Below are 20,733 nucleotides of genomic sequence, written 5' to 3'. Positions count from 1 at the left end.
TATCAAGAAAAACAAAAGCCTCTGCACACATAAGGAGGTTTCCCATAGCTTTTTTCAGTTAGCTGTGTGATCAATTGGAGTAATTGAAATGAAGGTTTCCCACAGCTCCCATTGGCTGGAAACAATGAATGGCAGCCACTGGGAGCTGTGAGTAGCCGTACCTGTGAACATTCAGTTAAACAAAGTGTCTAGCAGCCCAAAAGTGGCAAATTGCATCCATCCTGGTTTCTAAATTCCAGATTTATCTTGTCCATTGGCCCTAATCAGAGTGTTCTTGCTAATTTAGCTGGTTTGGATATCTTGAGTCCACCATGCTGCTTGTTGTTTTCAACTTAACTGTGCAATCATCTTTCCAGTCATATCCTCTGATGATAAAGGTCTTTCTTAAATCAACTTGCTTAGGTTCAGCCAGACCCGCAATCAGATGGCAGTTGTCTAGATGTGTAACAGGTATTAATATCAATTATATTATTGTTCCGTGTTTCTAATTTCACTTCTCAAATTTTCTTTTATGTAAATTTAATATTAAATCACTTGTACTGACTCTGTAATAGATGTAAATAATACAGTAGGTGTTATGGGAGCACATGTAATATTAAACTTTATCGATTCTATCAGAATTTAAAATTAACAACTTTCATGTCCCCTCTTTCTCTCTGTCTATTGTGGCTTCAGCTTCCTCTTGTTTCCAGCTTCCATGTATAGTAAACCCTCGAAACACACGATTTTGAGTTGCACTTAACTTGCATTAATGCAAGTTAAGCACAACTCAAAATCCTGCTGCTCCCGGACCTGGTCAACCCCCCTGGCCCTCGTGGCCTCAGTTCAACCCTTCCCCTCAGCCCTGCTCACCACCCCCCAAACGTGGCTCTGGCTCAACCCCTCCCAGTCCCCGTTCAGAATCCCTGCTGGCTCACCACCCCCACACTCAGCCCTCGTTCAAACCCCCTAGTCCCACTTCACCCCCCCCACGGCCTGGCTCATCACCCGAATACAGCTCCAGCTCACCACACCTGTGCGTGGCTCTAGCTCAGCTGCCCCCCACCGTGCGCAGCTCCAGCTCACCTCCAGCCCCTGCAGCCCTAACCAACCACTGGCTTAAACCCACTGCTCCCCCTCCCACGACGGCCCCAGACCACCACCGGGTTTAACTCTCCTCAGCTGCCCCCTCCCGCCCCCGCCAGCTCCAGGACTTACGTTTCTGCTGCTTTCCCCAGCTGTAATTGCTCACTACATTTTTCAAAGACAATATTGAGCAGCTTTCCATTGTGAATCACTCCATTGCTTTCACCCTTAGGTTTTGAGTCTCCTATGAATTTTTATTCCTTAACTCAATTGTAATAGCTACCAGAACCAGTAGGTTTAAATTTATTACATTTTTGCCTTTTTGCTATATGCAGTGGTCTATTTGAAGCCTACAAAAGTGAGAGATTATAAGTTTAATTCATTTTTTTATTTTTCAATTATAATTGAGATCAAGAAAGTAGGATGAGAGTTTACATAGCTCCATTACAAAATTCAGTAGTGGATCATGACAGATTTGAATTATGTCGCTATGTTTACGGAGCAGATGAATCAAGATGTCCATAGTTGCTCCATAGCTGTAGACACTGAATCAAATCCTGGGGTGGTAGCTATCTGTCGTTTGTCTGAACCAGCACACAAGCTTTTTTAGAATTTGAAATTATGTCAGCTTCTATCTGTTAAGGTATGAATACATGTACTCTGCAAGTAATTAAAATTTAAAACTATTAAAATAGTACAATGAATTTAATCTTCAGTATTACCTTTTGTAAGCATCTTTGCACTTTGAAAAAATTATTAGTGTAAAAGATGATAGATGTGTCAAACGCCGAATTCTCTCTCACAAGAAAATATTTTCAATTTAAAAAAGAAAATAGAGGTCATATAACACTATGTAATTAGGCATAACCTTGTCATGTTTGATTTTCCTCCTTATTGAACTGAAGTGAAAAACTGAAATAATAGAACAGCTGAGGGAAAGCTTAACATTCCTATCAGTTTAGTCCAGCAGTGTGTTTAATTTTAGTTTGTAACTGACAAAAAGAAAAATCTTTGTAATGTATCCGATTCACTTGAGACAAGCTGATTATTTGTTTCATTAAATGCATTCTATCTTAAATTGATGTAAAACATTCTTCCTTTTTACTGGGTGGTCGAAAACAATGGAACTGAGTTTGAAATGAGCTGAAGTTGATAGCATAAATAATTTCACAAGTCCTGAACCTGAAATTCAGAAGTAGCAATGCAGGTATATTAGATCTAGTCTTTAAGGCTGTGTCTTCACTTTAATTTAGGGTTTTATAGATCGAACAAACACCAATAAACACTTTAAGCTATGTCTACACTAGCGTTCCTCTTTTGAAAGAGGCATGCAAATAAGGGAAATTGAAATGCAAATGAAGCATAGATTTACATATTGGTGTGTCATTTGCATATTCTTTCAAAAGAAAAAAAGCAGTGTAGGTGCAGCTCTTTCAAAATTAACCCCCATCTTCAGAAGAACCCTTGTTCCTAAAAATATTCAAAAGAATATGCAAAAGAGGCACCAGATATGTAAATCTGTGCTTCATTTGCATTTTCAATTTCCCTTATTTGCATGCCTCTTTCAAAAGAGGAATTCTGGTATAGACATAGCTTAAGTGTTTGTTGGTGTTTGTTCGATCTATAAAATTCTAAATTAAAGAGTTTTCACATCCTGTATTTTAAAATCTAATTTTTCATTGAAGGCTTTCCTTGGAGAAATATTTTCTGGAACAACTAGAATGTTATTGTTCCAAAATAAATATAAAAGTCTTTCATCAGCTGTCATAATTTTTGACATGTAAATAGATAATACAGTTTCCACCTCCCAAAAGCAGCATTATCTGGTCCAGCAACATCTGTGATCCAGCAAGACCATGGGTGTTACAGGACCAGAGAGCTGTGAGCTCTGAAGATGTTAGGAGGGCAGTCTGGTGGGGCTTCTTATACTGGGGCTAGCACCCATGGGGCTGGAGTTGTGGCCATCAGCTTAGCCAGGGCTGAATCCAGTGCTCCAGAGCCACAGCCAGCAGCCCAGTTGAGGCTGGAGCTGATGCCCTAAGGTGGGGTCTGTGCCCAGTTGGGGCTGGAGCCAACAGGCTCAGGCCCCGCCTGGCAGCCCAGCCAAAGATGGAGCCAGCCTCCACAGGGCTAGAGGTAAGGAAGTGGCAAGGGCTCAAGGTCGGGGGGCGGGGGGGGAACAAGAGGCAGGGGGTCCAGTGAGGCACAGAAACACCACCAGGGAGGGGCAGCAGGCTGGGTGTGGGGGCAAGAGAGCCTCCCTTTGTCCAGCAAATTCCTTCATTTGGACATGTCAAGTCCTGAGAGTGCTGGATGAAGGAGGGGCAACTTATAGTTTCACTAACTAGCTTAGAATACTCTAGCTATGTATTGAGTATTTTTCCAACATGCTCATTGCTTTTCTTGGCTCCTGTTAGTAATCCTATTTTAAAACTAGTAACGAAAAGCAGGTGTGTGAGGATTTTTTTGTGTAGAATCTGTGCTATTCTTGGCAGTCTAAAAAATAGACTGATAGCATCAGAGCAGTATTTAGGAATGGTGGTGTTGAATGCATTCCTCTTACCATTGTGGAGCCTTTTTCTCATTCTCTCTTTCTAGAGATCTTTTGGTGTTCCTGAAATGTCTTAGGTAAATAATATCTACTACCTATTTATGTTCTGTAATGTTTTATAATTCATATTGCATTTATTGCATTTCCATTTTACAGGTCACTTTCCATATTGAGCCATATAAAGATCGAGATGATCGCAGTATGTACACCAACGTGAAATACATTATAGACAAGTAAGTGCTTTCTAAAAATTGTTTTTGGCTTTATCACATGTCCTTGCAGGTATTTCTCATATATTATATAAACGCTTAAACTATAGTATGGTCTGAGCTTGAGCGAAATGCAGGGCAGCTTTTTGTTGTAACTTATTCACCTAGAAGTAACATATTTATCTGGAAAGTGGAATCCACTTTTCAGATGCATGAAGTGCAGCTTTAGTTTGGAGGTAAATACACACACATGCAAAGATGGGAGTGTTGTATTTACTAGTGCCAATAAGGTCACTTTGATCAGGGTGGATGTGGCTCACGCTAGCTATATGTGTTGGCCTTCTTCCTCTTTTCCAGTTTTGGGCCCCTCAGGACAACCAAGAACCACAAATTTTGATGGGCCAGTCAAGGTTGTCACACTAGTCTCCATTTCTTCAGATCTGAACCCCTTTGCAAACCATCTGATCCATTTTGGCAGCGCTTGGCGTTGAATTTCTTTGGAATATTTTGGCTAGAAAAAGAAGGGGAGCTGTGGGCTTTATAATGTCAAGACCTTCATATGCGTCCTTTTTAAGGACAAGGTTTACCCGCATCCTAATCCAAAGTTCATCCTGAAGCTGAGTTCTTTCTACATCAGCCAGTTAATTTGCCTGTGTTGTGCCTAAAAATACATACAACTAATCAGGGAGGAAGAGTGTTTGCTTACTTGGGATGACCAAACCTGGACAGAACCAGTCAGTTTTGTAAATCCTCCCAGTTCCTTGTAGCAGTGGCAGACAGAGTAAGGTCAGACATTCTACATCTGAAGAATATGTTCCTGTATTAAACATATTGGCTAGAGGCAATTCTGCTCTTTACATCTGCATGCATTGTGTTATGCAGCAGCGGCTGCAGGATGAAGGGGCAGGAGCTTGAGCAAACCAATAGGCGCCACTAAGAGAAAAAGTTTCTGATGGCCACGTACGCCAGTGCCAACAGTGGACTGTGCACGTGAAACATATGTCGAAGACCAATAGCCGTGGGGCCAGATTACTAATCATTTTCTATCACATGCTTTATGATACCAGAGAGAGGCATTTGTAACTGCTTTTATTTAAGCTCACAGACACTTGGGTTTTTTTTTTAAAAGGCTTTCTAGGCTCATAGGTTGCCTGCTAAACTTCTAATGGTCTGAACCATAATATCTTTAAATTCAGTCCATTCCGACCGAGAGTCAGAAGTTATGGATGGCTACTATTTTTCAGTATCTTTCACATATTTTGTATTTTTCTTATTGTTTCAGCAAACTAGTATTTTGCCTTTGAAAGGAAAATGGTACTTACTTGTAGGACTTGGCGCAAATAATTGTTATGCCGTAGAATGTTGTACCTAGTGCTGTAATAGAGTGTGGTGTTCCAGCATAAATATAAAAATATATTTGTCCACACAATGGAATTTAATTTTAAAGCTGAGTACAAAATTAATTAATCAGTACTCAATTCAGTATTTGATTAGATATACCCGCTACCATATTATGAATATTTACCGTATTGCTTGTTTTGTTTTATAGATATGGAGGCCATCCAGCCTTTTTCAGGCATAAGACTAGCACAGGCAGAGATCTCCCAATGTTTTACGTTTATGATTCTTATGTAACAATCCCTGAAATATGGGCAAATCTGTTAACTGTTTCTGGATCCCAGAGCATTCGCAATACACAGTATGATGGATTATTCATTGCACTCCTAGTGGAAGAAAAACATAAGCATGATATCCGAAGAAGTGGTTTTGATGGAATTTATACATACTTCGCCACCAATGGTTTTTCTTATGGCTCCTCTCATCACAATTGGCCAAGTCTAAAAGCATTTTGTGACAACAACAACTTAATGTTCATTCCAAGTGTGGGGCCAGGCTACATTGATACCAGCATCCGACCATGGAATAACCACAACACCCGCAACCGTGTTAATGGGAAGTATTATGAGACTGCCTTTAGTGCAGCACTTTTGGTACGACCAGAAATTATTTCCATCACCTCTTTCAATGAATGGCATGAAGGGACTCAGATTGAAAAAGCTGTTCCTAAGAGAACTGGACAGGTAACTTACCTGGATTACAAGCCTCATAAACCAACTATGTATTTGGAGCTCACTCGGAAGTGGTCTGAGAAATACATTAAGGAAAAAGAACAATGGCTTATGTGAGGTGTTGGTGCCCTTTTTGTAAATATATGAAACCATCTCACAGGTAAAAATTAAACAGGATTCTAATTCAGCCAATGAAGATGTCTTTTATCATGAATATACTTAAAAAAGTACCCTTTGAATGTAGTATGCACTATTACTGTATCTCTGTTATAATTAACTGACTCCTTTTAGGGGCTAAAATAATAGTGAGCAAATGTTGGCATCTCCAGCCTCTTGGATGTTATATTTTAAAAATATTTTGTGAACTACTAGATACTTTCTGATAACTGGTATGCAGAACGTACTGAAGCTCTACCTGGAATAATTCCAACATGTGCTAAAGTATTTAGCATAGTTACATTTATTAGTTTTTGCTATATATTTCAGATTTGAATACAACTGTGATTACAGTTTTGTCTTGACTAGTTCTTCAAAGGATAAATATTTGTGGTGCATGAAATAACTTACCAGTTGTAGTATTTGATTTGGTTATGGTAAAACCACCAAGAATAGTGTGAAATTGTTCAGAAATGTGCAGCTTTTAAAGCTTTTGGGTTAAAAAACAATGACACCTTATTTAACTACAAATTAGTCTTGTATTGAATTTTTCATTCTGTATTTTTTTGAAACTATGAAGTGTTAACACAATACATTGAACTCTTATAACTAAAATTAAAGAAGGAATAATAGTAACTGGAATAAGAAAGGAGTATCTGCAAAATTGCTCAAAATAAGCCTGTTTCTTAAATAAGACTTTCTTTAATGTTTATAAGGGATAATCTCTCCTTGTTACTTTATTGGAGACCTAGATTCAGTGTTATGGAAAAGTTGGAAAGACTGTGTCACACACATATTTATTAGTCCTATAGTTGATTCATTTCTTACAGCAGTTTTGTTACATGATTTTGGAAGCATTTAGCCTTCAGTCACTAGAATGAATGTGTCTAATACCATTGGAAATCTGGGATTTCTAGTTTTCAGACAGTTCATTGATTTCCTGCAGTACTCGAGATAACAGCTATCAAAATCTTGTCACAATTCAGGTGAGGAGAAAATAAAGCAAGATAATAGAGTGTTCTTATTACATTTCATAATGTGTCATGGCTAGGAATGAATGCTTAATACTGTTTGAAAGCTGAGATTCTCAGATTTCAAATGTTATAAATCATTCATTTGTAGCCATTGTTGTTGCTGGGACACCACTCAACAATTGTCTGTGTCTAGCAATGCATTTTAGGCATTTACCCAGTACTAAGCAGAGCAAATCCCCAAACTTGAACCAATATGTATTTCACTATTGTTTTACGTTTGTGGTGAAATTAAGAATACTTTGGCAAATACTCAATCTGTGGAATGATATACTTAATATTTATTTATTTTTATTTACTTTAAGCCTGATCCTGCATTGTGATTCACATGTAAACTGAGGCAAGCACAGTAATCTGCCCAAGCAATCTCAATGCAGGATTGAAAATTGAAATTATTTTCTGAATGTGTTTAAATATAATCTTAATGATGTGGTATTGTTATTTGTTAGTGACTTCCTAATGTGAAAGAAGGAAGGGTTAATCTGAAACTTGTCTCCATAGAATAAAGACTGCTTTCACCAAAGTTTTCATGAAGGGAAACAGTCTGAAATTCTTTAACTATACAACCAGGATGGCAAATTGCATGTAAGATTTCACTTCAAATTATATGTGATTCTGTCAGTAAACTCTAAGCATCAGAGGCATGGACATTCCAACTTACTTTCGACCTACCATAGGTCTACTGTCCTAAAATGAACATCTCAGGAACAGCCACAGAGAATGTGGGATGTAGCTTATAAAAGGGGCGGCAGAGAAGCCATTTGTGGTTCCCAGTGGTGCAATCAGTTCTGCTCTTGCTGGTTCCCGAATGTGGTTTAGAGCAGCCTCAAGATGCTCTACACTATACAGACTGTCAGAACTGTTCCATAAGCTGGGAGTTGCAAGGGGGGCACAGCTATGCCCTGGCTATATACCATTTTACATGAGTAAACCTCCTGTGCTATGAGCTTGAAAGTACGTGGCCTGGACACACCTCTATGCCCTGTTCACAGTGGTTAGGTCTGGATGCTTTAAGTGACAGTGTGTTTCAGACGTGCCCTAATATATCTGAAAATTAGGTCCACTGCATCAGATGAAGTGCATGTATGTAAACAGAAGGCGATGTGGGAAGAAAGAACAAGAGTACTGCTTTGCATCTTGTCCAGTCACTTACACCAGAGCTGAGTGAGTGCAAAATGCTACTAAATCATAATAACAAAGGCCCTGGTGTCACTATTCAAAATACAGAATAGAGACATCTGAAGTGTGCTAAGCAGTAATTTTGGATCCTATCCTGCATTCTGTGCATACCCTTGAAACAAATTTGGGCTACAATGAACGTAGAATTGTTTCCCTTTGTGTTTTGAGAAATTAGAAGTAGCTTGGTGCCGCCAGCCTGTCTGAGAAATGCTTATCTTGACTTGGGGCTTATCTAGTCTGGAAGCAGTGCAGCAATGCATCTGTGCCACGGCAGTGCACTTGGTGACGTGATATGCTAATGGGATACAGCTCTCCCCTTAGCATAATAAAGTCACTTCTGCAAGATATCCTGCTGGCATAGTGCAGTCCACATAGCACTTACGTCCGTGTAACTTATCAGTTAGGAGTATTCCCACGTTTGAGTGTCATAAATTATGCCAACATAGGCTGTAGTGAAGAGGGAGCTTAATGTAGGCTGAAATGTGTACAGTGCACCTTCAGTATTGGTGTATTCTGTGAAGTTGTATCTCTTAATATTTTGGACATTACAATTTCATGTCTAAGGATGTCAAAATGCTTTTTCAAAGTAGACAGTGTTTTTACTTTTCAGATGAATAAACTGAGAGATAGATGATTAAGTAACTTGACCACAGTGTCACAGCAAATCAGTGACGGTCTAGACTCCTCCCCAGTCCCCCATTTTAACCATTTCCACATAGCCTCTTTGTTAAGGAAACTAATATATGCACTTTGTAGTATAAGTTCCTTAAATATCTAAACCTGCTTTTGTTTAAATTTGTTACTTTTTAAAAAAATTACAAGCATGCACAATTTCTTCAGTTATTTCCTTGTTTCCAGCTTTCCGTCTCTTATCAACTTGCAAAGATGTTCATGTTTCTTCCTACATGAACTAGGAAAGTGTCTCAAACCACTAGATCTTCAAATGCTGTCCCTGTGCGTGCTCTCCTGCAGGTGTTGATGCACCCCATGCTTTTAGCTGGAGATTTAAGGTAGTAGCACCCATTTAGGCCACACGAGCAGACTCTGTTTTGCTTCTCCTCAAGTGGTTAACTGGTGATATGTGGCCACGACCTCATGCCCATGTTCTTTGCTGCTGCCATTGTCTCAAGTCAGAGCCTTCTGCAGCGGTTTAGAAGGGAGGAAGTCTACTGTATTCAGGTTTTCTTAGGTTTAGTTCCTTTTAATCTCTTGTTTACTGTTTCCTAACACTTTTTAGGTGGTTTGCATTCAACTTTTGGTTGCCTGTTCTTACCCCCCAACCCCAATAGCCTTCTCTTCAAATTTGACTGGTATGGTCCCTCCAGTTTATTCTGGTTATGGTGGAAGCCTTTGAAATTATTTGTAACCTCATTATACAGCTGGAGGTACCTTTTCTCTAGATTCTTTTTTTTAAATAAATCTTCTTAAGCAGTGACTTAGTGGTGGAAGTATGTTGTTTTCAAAGGTTCACATAACAAATGTTCAGATGCCTGAAGATACAGATAGGTATCTGCTAGGATGGTACCCAATTCCCAGTGTCATTAAAATCCCACAACCTTTTTGTGATCTGGATGTAAATATATTGTCTGAGTAGAAAACATCAAAGTGTGAAATCAATTTGAGACATCCTTATTGATGAAGTGGCAGCATCCAGAGTCCCATAACACCCTCTGCTGGTCTTGGAAACAGCAAACAACTGTGTGCATGTGCTTGCATAATATATATAAAAATTGTGTGACGAGCTATGCATGTCTTGAGAAGTAGAGGAGCTGCCTTTTATTTCTCGTACGTAGAGTCATAGTGTCTTAGAAGGGAGAACATTTTCCTCAAATTGGGTTGAGGGGAGAGGACTTCTACAAACACATTGAATTTTGTTTCTTCTTTGGACATAAGCAATTAACTCAAAGGAGTCAAATTGCCTTGAAATGAGATTGGAGTCTTTTTTCCAAATTTGTAGGAACAAGTGCCCTTTGGGGTATGTTCACCTCAAAGTCAGAAATTTGGTTTGCAGAGTATGATTCAAGTAAGTATCTTGTTATGATTTCTCTATGAGCTTGGACTCTGGACCATGTCCTCCACCTTTCCCCAAGTCTAATTCAAAACACATTGCAATGATTCCCATTGAAATCTTTATATTGAGATATAGCAGTTGCTTGCCATATTATTGAGAATAGATAATACTGCATTAACGGTAATTACGCAAAAAAAAAAAAAAGAAAAGGGGGAAAAAACCCACTATTATTAATGGTAATCATTTGCTGTTATACCTGTGCTCCATAGAAGCATTTTAAAATCACTGATGACATACTACTAAGCAATCCTGGCTGGGGACAGCAGTGATGACAATATTCAGGAACTGTTCTCCAAGGCCAAGTAGTATTATCTCTAAAGCTGGATAACTCGCTTATAAAAGAAACCCTGTGAAAATCCTATTAATTCAGTTGTAGATTTCAGCTTCTGACAGTCTCAAGTAAGTTTTTGATATACTTACATATTTTCATATGCTATATCTAAACTGAAGCATAATCCATTTTCTGTACTCTCGGAACCTTTGTCTATCTTGCACAGATTTGAAAAAAAAATTGTCTTGCACCTTTTTTTTTCCAGGCAATAATATGTCCATCTATTTTGCACATATTGTTAACCCCTTATGCCTATCATCTTGTGAATGCACAATTTAAATCTTGGCTCTATCAGCTTTATTTGTAGAGTTCTTTTTATCTAGTGGCACAAATATTCTGTCATAGACTTAACTAGGTTTTTTTTTTTCAATAGAAGAGTCCTTAGTGTCTTTCACCATGAAATTCTGTACACACTGTATAGATATGTAGTGTATATTTGCATGTTGCATACCTTTGATAGTCTTTTGCATGGGTTTTTCAGATACCCTTTAAAGTTTCACAGAAAAATAGTTTTTGTTGCTAGTGGTATAAAATAGAGACTTTAACATCATTTTTATTCACTTGGACAAGTAAATTACTTTTTGGTATTATTTTTGCATAGACCTACACTTATGTATTTACTTAATAAGAGAGACATAATTTTTTTCTAAAATATCCAATGTATATTCTGCTTAACATACGCTACAAATCTTTGGCAAACTTCAACAACATCTAGAAATATTTAGTTTTGGTCCTCTTGCAGAGAAGTTCCATGTTTAAGCAATTCAGTAAACCCTCTCAATCTTCTGTTTTTTTGTGAACCTGTTCAAATATCGTTGTAATCTTTTACATATGTCCAGATTAAATCTTAAATCTTTTTTTAAATTAACTTTATTTCTAAGAAATGCTGTATAGTTCCTTGTAAACAACTTGTTAAACATTCTGTAACAAAATATTGCATGTATTTTATTTTAAAAAAATGGCATGTCTCATTAATTTTACAAAATATGTTTATTTTGTTGAAACTGATTTAAGATCTGTCTCTGGTACATACCTGAGATGCTTTAATTTTCCTATCTGGCTGTAGAAACCTATTACCAATGTGGCCTGATTCTGTCGCCCTTATTCTTGTTACTACATAGTGTATGAGATTTGTAGCACAATCTAGCTCATAGCAAATTATATGAGTACATAGCGGCTGTCCTGCAGCTTCATGTTTACAGAAAACCAAGTTGCTTAAATGTTTATAAACAATAAGTGTGCCAAAAATACGATGATTTTTCCAATAGAATATCAGTAGGAAGTGTAGAAAGTGAATGTTGTACCAAATACAATCTTAGAACTGAGGTAACTTATGTGAGCCAATGCGATATCTAACATGGCATAATGGCTCTTTTCATGAACTCTCTGCTGCTCTTATTTGAATATAAAGGAGATTATTTCACCAAAATTCCCACTAAAATATTTATCCTGAAATATAGCAATTGTTTACCATAGTATAAAGTATTGTTTATCTGCTATGTGCCAATCAGTTTCTACAGTGGGAAACTGCCATTTCCAATGAAAGACAGAAAGAGAGAATAGTTGTGTGGGATTTCTAAGAGTACAAACCCTTGAGAAATCTGATTCTTAGGCAAAACTTCCACTGAAGTTACATTGAAGCCAGTAAAAGACTTTCTCTACATGGCACAACTTACAAAAATACCTAGAGGCCTTTGAAAAAATTACAGAGGGGGTACTGTCATGTTTAATCCAAAGATAGAAAATGTACGATTTAGTTTTGCACTTTCAGGTCATGAAGAGAGACTCAATGCATGGAATATATATATAATTTTAGAGAAACGTTTAATAGCAAACTCTTCTGCCTTACGGTGAAGGCAGATTATTATTTCTGTTTTGCCTGTAGATCAAGGCCCAAAACTGGGATGTCCGATTCTTAAGATGCATGGTCGTATTCCATTTAAAAAGCAACCAAAAATATAAATGAAGCACTTGCATTGGTTATTGAGGGAAAACCTACATGTAAATAACCCATGGTTGGAAAATATTCTGTTCACATATTTGCAGTACATTTTACTGTTCATTATATTAAATTAGATGTAAAAATCTACTGGGTTAGAAGTGTAGGCGCTCATACTACATATTTCTATAGATGGTCTAAAGTATTTTGAAGCCTAGAATAGTTTCGTTCTGTTGCACTTCAATTTTATGACCACTAAAATTTCTATAAATTACCACTGCTGTTAACGTAGAACATTTTGATATGCACAGTGTTTAATTTATGGTAGCCTAAAGAAGTAGTATGCATGTCTCAGGAAATACAAAATTTAATCAAATACAAAATATGCTTGAAATTGTAACATTTTATTATGTACCTTTTTATGTAATTGTCATTCTTAAAAGGAGACTGTAAATAATTTCTGGATGTTTTGATAAATAAAATCTCTGACAGTGTTTTGTTAATTTACTTGAAAACCTGGTACTAAGTAAAGATTAGAAATTCAATGAAATTTTAATTACTTTTGTTTAAATTTTCCATCCACCTCTTATACTGAATGAGGGATACATGTTCAATAATTTGTTTTTCCCTGTGAAAAACAAAGCTGTCATAATATATCATGTTTTTTTCACCCATCAGGATACCATAGGAAAAAGCTAGATTTGTAAGGAACAGATATAAGTACAATTGGAACAGTTGCATGTATTCCCAAATGATCAATATTTATTTAGTGCTTTATTTTCAGTTTCATAGAAGGGCTCATAAAAATTAAGAACGCAGACCAGCAATTTACTAAGTTAAAGACCTCCCAAAAAAGTTGTCTTTAATCCCATCTAAATAAATTATTCCTGATGCCTCCTTTTCCTATATGCTAGTATTTATGAAATTAGAGAAGAAGCTCTGATATGCTAGAAGCTATGCAAACACATGAGAAGGCTTAGTTCCTGACTTAGAGAGCTTAGGGCTAGAGGGAACTTGGATTTAGTATAGTATCCTGCCACACAGTGGAATGTATAGCTCAGAGGTAGGTTACCTAATGCATGGAAAGAATTAGGCACTGCTGAATGGGCTCCACAGGGCAACTGCCTGAGCTAGCCCATGAGGAATGCTGAAAGGAAGGATGGGTCTTTAGCTCTGCTCCTCAGAGGTACTTCGGCTCCTACTTACATTTGGATTCAGTCATGAGCCCTCTTCTAGAAGAAGATGCCAAGCCATCTGTGACATAAGAATAAGAGAGGAACCCCTCCTCTAACTTTCACATCAATGATCAGCCAAAGGATGTGGGAGAGAGGGTTCAAGTTTCCATTCTGCTTCATATGGAGCAAGGACTTCAATCTGACATGTACGTGTGCGGTCTTCTCCCCTCACAGGTAGTGCAGGCTATTAACATGCTCCTGCTCTGCAGGCTCATGTGCATCCCTGATGTGGATACCATCCTGGCCAGCTTCAAGGCCCTCAGCTTCCCCAGTTATTTCAGGGTGATGGACAGGACACACCTCCCTATCTGGGCCCCAGACTACAGTGCAGCATAGTACATCAACTGGAAGGGCTATTACTCGGTTGTGCTGCAGACAGTTCCTGAACATTTATGTCAGGTGATCAGGCCAGACCAATGATGCTAGGGTGTTCAGGAACTCTGTCCTGCACCAGAGGATGGAGGCAGGCACCTATGTCCCCTACCAGGAACTGGCCATTGGGGATGTGGACATCCCTTTATGCATGGTGGAGGATGACATATACCCACTCGTGTCCTCGCTCATGAGACCATATACCAGGCACCTGGTTCTCACCCAGGAACTGTTCAACATCTGCCTCAACTGAACCTTCAAACAAGTTGTGTGTGTCTTCAAGTCCCTAAAGGCAAGGTTCTGTTGCCTTCTGCCATGGCTGGATGTGTGGGAACAATGTCTCCCACATCATGGCCCCCTGTTGTGCCCTCCACAATTTTGTGGAGGAAAAGGGGGAGGCTGTCTTCCCAGATTTGGGGGGGTGGATGCCAGAGGCACCTACAAGCAGCTGGATGCAGCTCCAGCCTTCCAGACACACACGGACAGGATGCTCATCAAGGAGGCCCTATGGGAGACCTTCACACACAGCTCCCAGGGCATCTCCCAGGGATGCCTCAGGTCCCTACCCTGTCCCCATCACCACCCATCCATCCCTTTTCCCCTCAACCCCCTTTGACTCCTACCCAATGAAGAAGGACATATGGGGGTGGTGAAAACATAACTTTTAACAGGAAAGTAAACATCATATAAACCTTTTTTCAATAACAAACTATTTGAATATATGTACAGTGTGGAACTTGGGATGGGGGCATCTCAACTTGGATGGGGGGGCTTGGGGTTGGGGGCCATGAGTCCACAAGAGAGTGGGATCCTGAGTGGTGTGAGCTGTGTGATCCCCTCCTATAATGGGTTTAGGGTCCCCATTGTGGCTGGGATAGGGCCAGGAGCACAGGGAGGTAAGGGTGGAGCTGGGTCGGGGCAGGCTAGGCAGGGAGAGCTGGGGGCGTGGGGCCGGGAAGCAGAGCAGTGGGCAGGGCAGGGCAGGGCAGGGTGGACCTGAGGAGCAGGGGTGTTGGCCATGGCCATTGCCCACTGCACAGCCTGCAGCCTTACCTGTGGCATGGGGTCAGGAGGATTTGGAGTGGGATGGGAAACAACGGCAGCAGGGGAAAGAGGGATAGTGGGGCCCCTAGGCGCAGAGGCCTGGGCTACCCTGGCCTCCCAGCTGGCCAGGCTGCAGTCTATCCTGGCTGTCAACTAATGCCACGCCCATGCCTGCTCCTGTCACTACTGCTGGTCCTCCCGTAGCTGCTGATCCAGGAGGTCGTTTAGTGGTTGGAAGGTGGATGCCTATGTCCACGGGGCATCATCATCTGCTCAGCAATGGCCACTCCAGCCATGGGCCCACCCTGGTGGTGGTGGGATGCCATCCTTCTGGGGATCGAGATGGAGCTGGCTGGCTCTGGTAGCATGGTGGGGCTTGCCCAGTCCTGAGATGGTGCAGCTGTAAGGAGAGAGGGGAGATGGTGAGTCCTTCCTTCAGCACACCTCCCCAAAGCCCTGCCCCCATCCACCACGAGCAGCAGCCCCCACTTCCAGAGCCATGAGACAGAAGTCCTGGGAGCACTTGCCTGTGCCCCCTGCTCAGTGGCATTTACCACAGTGGAACCATGTGGTGTCTCAGGGACCGGCCTGATCACTGCAATCCTCCCCCTCCCCAGACCCTGATGGCCTAGTAGCCCTGGGGTACACCCAACTCACCACAGCCTGGCCCTCCCTAGACAACCCCACACACACACGTGTGTAGCTCATGGCACTGTCCATGGGTGCAAGATGCTGGCCTGTTGCCTGTGGGCGTGCCTGTGAGCTGAGGACCACCCTCCCCAATGGTGTGTCCAGAGTCAGGTCATTGACTGTGTGGTTGGTCTGCTCTCAGCCATGGCAGTGAACCACCAACCGAGACCCCTGGGGATCATGCGCCACCCCATGGGGCTGGCAGCAAGGTGGGCCAGGGCTCTGGTGAGTTGGGCTTACCCCAGGGCATTTCAGCACTTGGCCATGGAGCCCAGAATGGCCTCCTCTCCCCAGAGGGCCAGGAAGTCCTGGAGCTCCAGCCCAGACCGGGAGGGGTCCTGCTTCTTCGACCCCTGGTGTGGGTCCTAGACCCCTCAGGCATGTTGCATGAGGCATTGCGGGGGGGCAGGGGTCATCTCAGGTGGCCTCTTCCATTTTTCTGTGTCCTGGGGAGTGGCTGCAAGGACGTGAACCTACCAGCACGGTGGGTCTGCTGTTCACACTGTCTCAGCTTCCTGCCACAGGGTTTCTGGGGCTCCCTGCACATTCAATAGTGGCCAGAGGCACAGAGCTATGATTGTGGTGGAGAGGGCAGTGGAGGGAGAGGGCCGGCGCCATGGAGGATCCCTCTGTCGACAAAAGGGACTCCCAGAGCTTCTACACGCTTTGTGGTCAACAGAAACTGTCAACAAAGACATTCTTTCTCATCCTGGAGAGAGAGAACACTGTCAGCAGAAGTGCTGAGTTTTGTCGACAGACTCTCAACAAAACTCATTTTATGTGTAGGGTTTGTCAACAAAACTCTCTCATGTAGACATAGCCTTTGTGTTTCAGCGGAATTGTGTGAGGAGTATGGTGTTAACAGTTAGAAGCAAAGAGGAACTAGCAAGATGTTCTCTTCTCCGTCTGATAAAATCTTTATTCCATTTGTCAAAGTACAGTGATAAAAAGTCTGGGGCTGTTACTGAATATATCACTAACTGTGGAATTCGCTAGTTTAATCAGCGTGTTTGATACCTGCTTACAACAGTAATAAATAGAGCCCGTTAACAGAAAAAAAAAATTTATAATTATTAAATTGTTAAAAGTATTATCAGAAAATGTATAAATAGTATTCATCATAATGTCAAAATATCATTAAATAGTAGTTAGTAGCAACAAAGCCTAGATTTAGGTAATCATTTCTAATTATCCATTTTAGAAAATGTAATTTTTAAGCTAAATTTATTTTTAATTCTTTTCTATTCAAAGCTGCTCTTACCACCTTTTGAAAAATGTTTTAAATCAGATTCTAATCTTTGTTACACAGAGCATAAATCATGTATCCTGAGATGCTATTACTGCTGCACTTGCACATTGCTAATGCAATAACAGGGTTTATGTCCTCAAATATATGGAAATGTGCATTGCACAGCCAAGAATAGGACCTTCGTAATTGTTCTTATAACATTAGGTCATTTCTATGGAAACACAGCATGGCATCTCAGATCTCTGATTTCTCAAACTACATTGTGATGGTTCAGAACGTAAACAAACAAAACGACAATTGCTGCAGGGAAAATAGAGAGGAAATGTAGACTGCTGGCCTATTGCAATGGCAATCTATTGGGAAAGTATGAGGACCTAGAGAAAAAGGAGTGAAAATCTCCATCCAATGACATCAGAATCCCAGTTTGAACTTCGAGGAGTATGACTATGTGCATTCAAATTACATGTCAACAAGGCAAATAACTCAAGTTTGCTTAATCACTACCATTTAACTTCAATTTTTTGTGTGATATCAATGAATATGCAGAGATAGAAAGGGAAAATAACCCACGTAGCCTATTGGCTATGTGGAAATCCTAGAAAGCAATGGAAGTCTTTTTAATAAAAAATGAATTTTATAAAAGTAGGCATGCAATTTACTTTTGTTGTGGGGTAGGCAGAGCAGCTCTTATGCCTCTCTACTCACTTCTCAGTGCAACAGCCTCACTTCTGGGGTACAGCCCTAGTGTGAGGGCTACATTTTTGAGAATGCATTGAGGTGCAGACTAGTGTGCAAGTTCATACAGAGTAACAGCTTCAGTAGTGTGTATGGCACTGTAAGTACAAATGGGAGGGGTGAAATTTTAACGAATGGTTAAGGAAAGCAAACTGGCTTCATGTCCCACTTCTTTCAAAAACTTCTTACGTGACCTTGGCAAGTCACTCAGACTGTGTCTACACTTGCATTCCTCTTTCAAAAGAGGTATGTACCGAGCGAAAAGGGCACTCCAGAGAAACTTCGTGCAACAGGGGAAACTGAGGCACAGTACAAAACATGCAATTATTGCGAATCTTTCGGTGGAATACCCTTCTGGGTTTTACCCCACAACCCGGGCTGATGTACACGGTGGCCAATCCAATAGGATAGTACAGGGTTGTGATGAGGATCTGTGTGATAGGTGTCTTCCCTGAAAGAAGGACTGAGGCTTTTTAAGGGTAAAAACAAAAGACAGTTTGAGGGTAACACAAGACAAACAAGAGGAAACAAGAACTAAGCCGCCTAAGCAACAAACTAATCTTTTTCCCCCCACACAACTAGTCTCAGCACAGGGTTTTATTAATTTAAAACTAGAGCCTGTGAACTCGTAACACTGCAACAAGCAGTAACGCTGCAACAAGCAGCAACCTTAGTTGAACCCTTTACTTACTGCACATCTTAGAGGCCACATGTTGTCTTCAGTGGGTGCTGCAAAGGGAAAACTGTTAATACTCAGAGCTTTATAATCTTCTTTTAATAGAAAGCCCGCTGTGGGGTATTATTCCCTCACAAGCAGGTCGGGAAGAACTTCAAGGTTCTCAACCCTATTTCCAGAGTTACCTCCTACAATGACTCTGGTCGCTCGACCTCCCTCTCAAGCAAGGGAGGAGCAGATCTTGTGGGGCCGCCTCCTACGACAGCTCCTGAGATATAGCGGAGAGCACACCTCTTACGATGGTTCCAACTATATCTCTGTTGGAATCCCCTTTTTGGCAGACTCCCATTTTTTGGGGGGTTGCCTCTTACGACAACTCCCTATTAGGGCTACCACTCACGGCGGTTCCTTCCAATAACCCTAAACCTAAGACCACCTCTCACAGCAGTTCATTCAGTATGGGTTCACCCTTTACAGGTCAGTTTCAAAGTTTAAATAATATAAGCTCTGTCCCTTTAAGGGTTAATAAAATACAATTTCCTATTCTAATATGTGGAATGCGTAAGTTCACTGGCTGGTTTCAAATACAGCCCCCTGTGCTTTACATTAAGCTAGTGTGTTAAAGGGTCACAAAATCTGAGCCGCATTAAGGATCTGGGGCAGTCCCAGTCCACTACCTTTAAATATGCTGCTGCCACTTTTAAATCTTAACAGTTCTAGCACATCCAACAACAGGCAAATATACAGCAGCAAGCATAAAACAGACACATTAAGCAATTCATTATACTTAAACTATTACGACTTTAGCCTGTATATTGTATTTTTACAATACCTCTTATCCTGTTCTGTGTCCAGGCGCTGGCCCTGTGGATCTCTTGACACATGAGCTAGGAAGTTATGGCCGGCACAGGCGCGTTTTTACAGTGCTGCACAAGGCCTGACAGGAAAGAGGGAAAAAAAGAAGGCAGGAGGAAAAAAGCACCAACTTGGTTAACAAAAAAACCTCCTGAAAAAAGATGGCCTTTAATTCCCGTCACCGGCCACAGGCAATGGTCAGTGAGGGGGAGGACAGGGCCGTTGCTGTGGTTTGCCTGCTTCTCAGGGCAGGCACTCGTAAGGTGGCATCACCTGGCATGGGCAAAACTCTCCAGCAAAAAACGGAGCCTTCAGTGGTTTCGCTTAACAGGAGCTCTTCTGCGTCCCTCGGTGACTATGGTCGCACAGTTCGAGTTCCTGTAATCGGTCCTCTTCTTTTCTTCGACATCCCACGACGGCTAGGGTAAGACGATTGACACGACGTTCATTGTCTTCTTTCTTCTAGTGATTTCTCAGCTCTTCAGTGATCCACTCTCTTCGGCCGCTCTGATGCGACTGACCGACAGGGGCCTCAGGCTCCTAACTTTATAGAGCCAGTGAGGACCTGGTTGAAAACCTTGTTGCATTTTGGTTGCCACGGCAACCAAGAAAAGTTCTATGTTACATATTTATAAGGTATCAAAAACTAACCAATCAATTGTTAGAATTTCAAACCTAAACTTATACATATTAATTACTCCTTATAAATATTAATACCAACTGTCATTTCCAACTGTCATTCTTATTTACCTTGCATTACACAGCCCTATACAGTATTTTTAAAGGGGATTTTGAAGTAAACCTTTTACAAAGCACTTCTATGGGTTTGATAGGGAATAAAGTCACGAATTAAACAGCATAGATGTTTAAATGCCCAGTTCCTACGGTTTTTGGTTAAGATGCCGGGAGAAACACACAGACACCTCAGCCCATGGCCAGGGACATATCAAGCAACTCAAGTGAGGATATTTCAACAGTATGCAAATGAGGGAAATCGAAAATGCAAATGAGGTGCATATTTGCCTAGCTGGCACCTCACTTACATATTCTTTTTTCAAAATAGCTTCTTTTGAAAGAAGAAAACCAGTGTAGACACTGCTCTTTCAAAGATGGGGTTTACTTTTGAAAGAGCAGTGTCTACACTGGTTTTCTTCTTTCGAAAGAAGTTATTTTGAAATAAAAATATGCAAATGAGATGCCAGCTATGCAAATCTGCACTTCATTTGCATTTTTGATTTCCCTGACTTGCATACTTCTTTCAAAAGAGGAATGCAAG

General features: G+C 40.8%; 1 protein-coding gene across 2 annotated transcripts in view; it reads left to right on the top strand.

Annotated features, from left to right (window-relative positions):
- Nucleotides 1-13,110, top strand: part of MANEA (mannosidase endo-alpha) — a 32,400-nt gene extending 19,290 nt beyond the window's left edge. For both annotated transcript variants that reach the window (XM_074990865.1, XM_074990864.1), the window contains 2 exons: nucleotides 3,773-3,849; nucleotides 5,375-13,110. In XM_074990865.1, the coding sequence (XP_074846966.1) occupies nucleotides 3,773-3,849; nucleotides 5,375-6,011 (714 nt within the window). In that variant the 3' untranslated portion in view covers nucleotides 6,012-13,110. The remainder of the gene's footprint in view (nucleotides 1-3,772; nucleotides 3,850-5,374) is intronic.
- The last annotated feature ends 7,623 nt before the right edge of the window (nucleotides 13,111-20,733 follow it).

The sequence above is a fragment of the Carettochelys insculpta genome, chromosome 3 (genome assembly GCF_033958435.1).
Source record: "Carettochelys insculpta isolate YL-2023 chromosome 3, ASM3395843v1, whole genome shotgun sequence".
Taxonomy (NCBI): domain Eukaryota; kingdom Metazoa; phylum Chordata; order Testudines; family Carettochelyidae; genus Carettochelys; species Carettochelys insculpta.
This window is presented reverse-complemented; position numbering and strand designations above follow the sequence as displayed.